Here is a 7,255-nt window from a genome sequence, read left to right as displayed (position 1 = left end):
TTGAAATATTTAGGAATCAGTTGCACTATAATTTTTTCTATACCATTAGTCTTAGTATATATATTGAAGAAAATATAATTAAAATATGATAAATGAAACCTAAATAAATATAGATTGACATTAAATTGGTAGAGAAATGGGAAAAAAAAATTAAAAATTAATTTTTCTTCATCAATTATTTCAATATATATATATATTTTAAGTACTTTGATTCTACTTTTAGAAAGATATATCATTATTATCTTGAAGAAAGATGAACAATTTTTTTTATTTTTATTTTTATTTTTATTTTTTATCAATGTTAACTAAACAAAATCTTGTAAATTTTAATAAAACATAATTATTAGCAACAAAATAGGGACGTATTATAGAATAGTTATAGAATTCGTCATTTGACAACTAACAATTAAAAATAATATATATATAGATATATATATGATATCATTATGTTAGTATAACTCCAAACAGGGTGTAATGTCGCAAATGTTACTCAACACTCATAAATCATATGCTACACAAAATAACCTTCAATCACAATGACTAATTATTGAGATTTATATTCACATGATAGAACAAGACGGGTTGGGCTCCTCCGAACGGACCACTTGAATGATGGGCATTGGCTGGTACATGGGCCAATTGTATGGATATTGGATCTCTGCCTGGGCCTTCTGGTCAGGCTTCTTGTCATCGGGCTTCTTTTCCTCGGGCTTCTTGGCATCTTGCTTTGGTGGAGCTGGAGGAGGCCCAATACTCACCACTTCAGCGTGTTTACCAGCTTTCCTTGTCCGGACTATTATTTCATACGGGTCAGCATCACCCGTTACCGTCAATGTTCCTTTGGCTTCATCAACTTCCACTTTGTCTACACCTGCCCACACATTTATAATATAAATAGTAATGAAAACATTTATATAATCCTTCAACCCTTTTTGGTTATTTATTTTTGTGAAACAACATCTAAAAAAGCACACAAAAATATTTTACTAGAAATTTTAATAATTTATGGTTTCACAACATAACATTACTCGTCTCAAAATTGTAATGTGATATGCATGACTGAAACATTAGTTTAGATAATATAACTTATTTAGTTTAAAGAGAGCGACATAATTTAAATCTTATAAATTCCAACACTCAATTCGGCTCTCAACCATAATTTATATGTTTTTGTCTATTAAATAAATATTTAATCCTCCTCCTCATCCAAGATGCCACTTACTCACATTTATATAATTTTTAAATACTTCTTTCGTTCGCAAATACATGTTATTTGTGATTTGTGAACAACTATTTTAGAACAAAGGGGTACTTAGTAGTAATAAATTATAAATGATAAAAAAAATTTTAAAAAAACACTGCAGGTCGCATGTGCCTCACAAATTCACAACGTGTTACTTTTTGTTGGGCCACGTCACACCTATCAGGAGGAACATCCTCTGGACAGGGCAGGAGGAAAGCATTGTCCTTCTCATATTTGCACGTAAATTCTTTACCAATTTTATTAGTTATATATAATATTGATCAAAAGAGATTGACACAGTAAAGAAATTAAGGAACTATTATCACCCAAGATTAAATATATATATATAGTAAAAACTGGTAGCCCAATCACTGCAATGATAACATATATAGCCGGGGCACAAAAAAATTACAAGTTTTGTGTGTGTGTGTATAATATTTTCCTAAGAGATTTATATTGGTATTATGAGAAAACTCTATGCCACTCCACTTATCAAATCCATGCATCATAATAAATACCATGTCTCTAGTATGTCAATACTCAATAACATAAAACTTAATTGTGGAAATTAACTATATAATTAATTGGGCAAGGTATGTATATATATATATACACACACACATTGTGCCAAAACTATTCAGACATTTTTTTTTTTTTTTTGGGAAAATTAAAGCAATTTTCATTGAATAATTGAATTTACAAAAAGGCCTTAGGCCCAAAGATGAAGAAAGCAAGCCCAAGCTTGAGACAAGGCTGTGAAACAAGCCCAATAAGGAAACATTCCTACCCAGGTGTAGTAACTACCAGTAACTACAATAGCCATTGACAAAGGCTAAAAATCAATCCGGTGACATTGCAGCAGCGGCTAAGCCGCCGTGAATTAGTCCGGCAGACATGATCAAAGAACATATGGATGAAGTATTTACCCAAAAAAAACATATGGATGCAGTACCCTTTAAATTGATTAGCAACAAATAATAAGAACTTTCTTACGTAGATTACTTTTTCTTCCAAAAACGTTGCAAAAAAACAAAGTGCAGAATGGAGGGTAAATACAATAGATAGTCAAAAGTTGCATTACCTTCTAGTCCAGTCACTGCTTTGAGCAGCTTCTTCTTGCACTTTTGGCATGAAATATCAACCTTCAACACAGTCCTCTGCACCATGGATTAACCCTCTCTCTTTTGCGCGATCGATCGATCAAGTTACAAATTAATTACAAGCTTTCTGTGTGATATTTAATCAATTAAGGACACACAATCTATACAGAAAAAAACCAGCTAAACCAGCTTTGGGTTGTTCACCACCCTCTGAAAATTTCCAAAAAGACATTGAACTTTGCTATTGTCTTCTTTCATATATATAAGCAAGCAATTAATGTTATTAATTTAAGCACCCAAAGCATTGGAGTTTTCAACCCAATTTTGCATGCATTGACTTTGAATTTCGAATTGAATCATCAATTAATGTACGTACTTGTTGTTTCATGAGGCCCGTCTATCACCATGCGCCATATACTGCAATAAACAAGCCAACTGCCCAAAGCCACTGACTAGCAGGTATACCAATATCGACCAAAGAAACCAATGAAGGCTAAGTTAGACCTAACATAGATTAAGAAATTGAAGATAATTAATACAGAAAGCAACTAAAAATATGATATAAAATCTCTATAGATATATCTACTCTTTTTTTTTTGTATTGGTGAGTATATATATAGTACGTGTGGATTTTGTTTTGATTTTGGTTGTTAAGTAGTTGAAATTATCAAAGATCCTATTCTCACCAAGTTAGATTCACACCACTATGGATTTGTCAAATAGTTTTTTTTTTTTCCCTGTAAATAAATATATTTTGTCAAAGTCTAGTGTGTATATATGTAGTGGACATGGGCCATTGGCCAAAATATTAACAAACTTAGAATGAAAACAGCACTATTTCTTTCCAAACCTGAAAGCCTAATCAGTCCTAAAAATATTTAGGCCCAAGCAGACAGCCCACTTAGGGAAAATCAAATAACCGTTGCAGCAAGGCTACGGTTCTTGCCTAAATTCAATCGTCCCTGAATGGAGGATTCTGGCAGCCTTGGCTGTGGTTTTATGAAGGAGGAGAGAAAGTCCCCACAATATCACACATATATGTATATATATGGATTACATTTTTAAATTTTTTTTTTTTTTACATGTAACCATATAATGTGATTAAAATTGAACGGCACAGATCAATAATAGAATGCTTAGATGATCCTTATAAGTTCTAATTTATCAGAATAATCTAGTATGAACCCCATCAGATTGGATTTTACACAGGTTAGTGATCAGGTAATTTATCAGAGTGGTTTGAGAGTTATAAAATATTACTTTTCTAATCTGTTTTTTACTATCCATTTAAACAGCATTTGTCTACCCAAAAAATTAAATTTGTTTTTTCTCCTTGACAAGTGTGAACGCATCAGATCCCTTCAAGCAAGATTCCACCACCCAAACCCAATAATGCCAATTTTAGATAAAATAATTATAGTCCCGTCACCTTAAGTTAACTTGGTCTATAGTGAATATATATATATATATATATATATATATATATTATAAAGTTCAAAAAACGATTAATAATAAAATAAAAAGGGACAGAAATCAATTAGTTTTACACTTTTACTTCTATTTTATAAAGTTCTAGCAATCTTTATAAGAATTAATAAAAAGATTATATTCCTCATTTACCGTGTCCACACCCATCTACCATCATACATCTTCAATCATATTTCAATCACGTTTGACTACTTTAATCTAAATTCGAAAATGACTAAATAATAAATAAAACAAAAATAAAGGATGGATGACATCGTTGAAACACTTTAAAATGAGATCTAAAGGGAGCTCAAACTCATCAACTGACTTCAAAGATTCAGAAGAACTCCCCACCCACCACCATGCATGTGGATAAAGTTTTCCACATGACTGTAGGAGTTGGAGAAACTAGCCATGCCAGAAACTCTGCACTTCAGGTCTCTCTCTTCTTCTACCATCTACCCAACACTTTTATTTATTATTATTTTTTTAAAAAACATTGGTGCATATATTACAATTACCTGACATGACTTCCAACTTCTTCTGCAGAGGAAGGCCTCTCAAATGGTGAAGCACATAACCTTGGAGGCCATTCAAGAAGTGTATCTCACAATAGCTCAAAAGGGCTTAACCATAGCTGACTTGGGTTGTTCAACGGGACACAACACATTATCAATCATACGAGAAATGGTGGATGCCATCGAAGCTACTAGTCGGCAGCTCTTGCAACCGGCACCAGAATACCGTGTGTACCTGAATGATCTTCCGACCAACGACTTCAACACAATCTTCAAGGCATTACCGGATTTTATTAGGGAGCTCAGGGAAGGGATAGATGATGGAGGTCCATGTATTTACATAGCTGGTTATCCAGGCTCCTTTTATGGAAGATTGTTTCCTGACAACAGCTTGCACTTCATCCATTACAACAATAGTTTGCACTGGCTCTCTAAGGTAACCTTCTTTTCTCTCAATTTTTTTTTTTTTTTTTTTTTTTTTTTTGACTTTTATCTTATTGATTTTTTGGGAAAATGGTATAAAGCAAGTCTTGTTCAATTTTGTTAGCTTTTGGAACATATGACTTTCTATATTGTTCTCGTGGAAAAATAGATCAACTCCCCTAAAATTTGCACATTATGACTTTCTAATTCTTAGAAATTGTTATTGAGTGATCTTTATTTCAAAACACTAGGATTGTGTTTGGCTGCATGGAATTGGAGTCTTGAATTGGTGGAATTAGACAAAATGTCCAAATCCAAAGCTCCAATTATATGCGACCAAGGAAAAATTATTAGAGGGAATGAACTTATTTAGTGTGGAATAGCATTCTATGTCTTAATTAAAAATTTGGAAGTCGAAGTCTTTGTTCTTTTCAGGATGCAGAGGATATATTAATAGTACCATCTAAGATAAAAGTGTATTTGTACATTAGATATACAAATGGAAATTAGGTATATATATGCAACATTTACCTGTTGTAATTGTGACAGTCTGACCTATATATATCAACTATAATGTTATGTAGGTTCCTCCGGGACTCTACGATAAGCAGGGCAAGTCAATAAACAAAGGAACCATTTACATATCTGAAGGATACTTCAGGCAAGTCCAAGAGGACTTCTCACTGTTCCTCCGATTATGATCCGAGGAGCTGATCAGCGGGGGAAAGATGGTGCTGCTCTTGTTGGGACGGTTGGGTTCAAATCATGTAGACAGAGGCAACGCTTTCTTATGGAAAGTTCTATCCAAGTCCTTGGCCATTTTGGTTTCTCAGGTACAATAAGTACTGTTACTGAATTGCTTGGTCATATGTTTAAGAGTACATTTTATATATATATATTGATATGAATATGTATTGATAAATGAATGGTTGTGTTGTTTTGTAGGGAGAAATTGAGGAGGAAAAGCTTGATTCTTATGATGTTCATTTTTATGCACCATCCAAAGTAGACTTAAATAAAATCTATGCCATGTATTTATATAATAACATGACTAGTGTTATAAAGTTATTTTCGGCTGTTTGGAATTGAAAAAAAATTAAATTCAAAATTATATCAAACTTTTCTTCAATTCTACCAATTCTAATTCTAAGACTCCAATTTCATACAGCCGAACATTACTGCAAATGCAATTTTGTGTGAGAATTGTGGATTTGGAATTTTAGTACCATGAGAAAGATGAATTAAACGAGTAAAATTCATATAAATATATAATGTACCTATTGCATCAAGTATATTAATTACAGTGTATATAAATGTAGTGGACATGGGTTTTTAATAACCCAATATTAATAAACATGGAATGAAAATTGGACTATTTCTTCCCAAAAATGAAAGCCCAATCAGCCCTAATTATTTACAGGCCACTGAGAAAAAAAACATTCGAATAACACTTCCCCTTGGGCCCTTTCTAAGCCTAGCAATGAGGAATGCTGCATTCTTAGCCTGCCATAATCTGTCAATGCCTTGGGCCCACAAGATTACCACAAAAATTATTGCAACGGATCCGTGTATCATAAAGTTGAATCCCAAATGAATTTTGAGTGGGCAAATTACATACCCCCTCCGTCTCATAATCACAGGCGAATTAAAAAAAAAAAAAAAATTAGAATAGAAAATTTTAACCCAATATTAAAACAAAACAAATGAATAATAGTATTAGTCCCCCTGCAAATATTAGTCCATCTAAACAAGTTCAAGATTTAAGCCACAGTTTTAAAATAAAGGCACAACCAAACAAGCCCTAAAGTCCGACTACAGAGCCAGAGTACAAATCAAAGAGCTCCCTCCAATATATCTAAATTTCAAACTTGATTATATATATATTTAAACTTGAAAAGGTATTTTGTAATTTTCAAAGAGGACAATACAATAATTACATATCCTTTTAAAAAGTTCTACTTCTCATAAGATACATCTATTATGAGACGGAAGGAGTATAATTCTTTTACTACTTTCAATTTTTGGGACACTAACTCCTAAAAAAGAATTGACCAAAAACATTCCTACACTATATCCCATTGTTATAATTACGGAAATGCTCCTTAATAAAATTATATGTTTTTTTGAAAAAAAAAAAAACATAAAATTTTGTTGTTTTAGGGACATGAAATGTAAATTGATCAGTCAAAATGAGATGTGCTTGTTGGTTGACCACAAAATTGAAGTCTTAACACAGCTTCAACAGAATTTTTAATTAACAACTTACTTCCAAAGAGTTGCCTAACAAAAATTGATTATTCCTTTCCCACCCCCACAGGGCTTGGGAAGGCATGACACCTTCTCAAATCGGGTCCAGACAAAAGATATCCGGCCCGTTCCAAAACTGTCCCATCATATTGGCAAAATTTGCAATTGTACCTAACTTAACAAACTACTGTATCCACGCACGCCATTAAAAAATTGAAATATGCGGTCTTCCAATTAACCACGTATTATGGTAAAAA

The 7,255-nt window shown here is 32.7% G+C and overlaps 1 protein-coding gene and 1 pseudogene across 1 annotated transcript; one reads left to right on the top strand and one right to left on the bottom strand.

Annotated features, from left to right (window-relative positions):
- Positions 1 to 484: 484 nt before the first annotated feature.
- Positions 485 to 2,412, bottom strand: LOC132286915 (heavy metal-associated isoprenylated plant protein 43-like). Its single transcript, XM_059789346.1, has 2 exons — positions 2,325 to 2,412; positions 485 to 871 (listed from the first exon to the last, which is right to left on the bottom strand). The coding sequence occupies exons 1-2, from the start codon at positions 2,407 to 2,409 to the stop codon at positions 561 to 563; spliced, it is 396 nt and encodes a 131-aa protein (XP_059645329.1). The 5' UTR covers positions 2,410 to 2,412; the 3' UTR covers positions 485 to 560.
- Positions 2,413 to 4,172: 1,760 nt separating this feature from the next.
- LOC132282099 (probable methyltransferase TCM_000336) lies at positions 4,173 to 5,840 on the top strand (annotated as a pseudogene).
- The last annotated feature ends 1,415 nt before the right edge of the window (positions 5,841 to 7,255 follow it).

The sequence above is a fragment of the Cornus florida genome, unplaced genomic scaffold, assembly GCF_030987335.1.
Source record: "Cornus florida cultivar Cherokee Brave unplaced genomic scaffold, ASM3098733v1 CherokeeBrave_3.0.0_Hap2_Chr11, whole genome shotgun sequence".
In the NCBI taxonomy this organism is placed as follows: domain Eukaryota; kingdom Viridiplantae; phylum Streptophyta; class Magnoliopsida; order Cornales; family Cornaceae; genus Cornus; species Cornus florida.
Note: the sequence above shows the minus strand (reverse complement) of the source record. Positions and strands in the feature narration are given on the sequence as shown.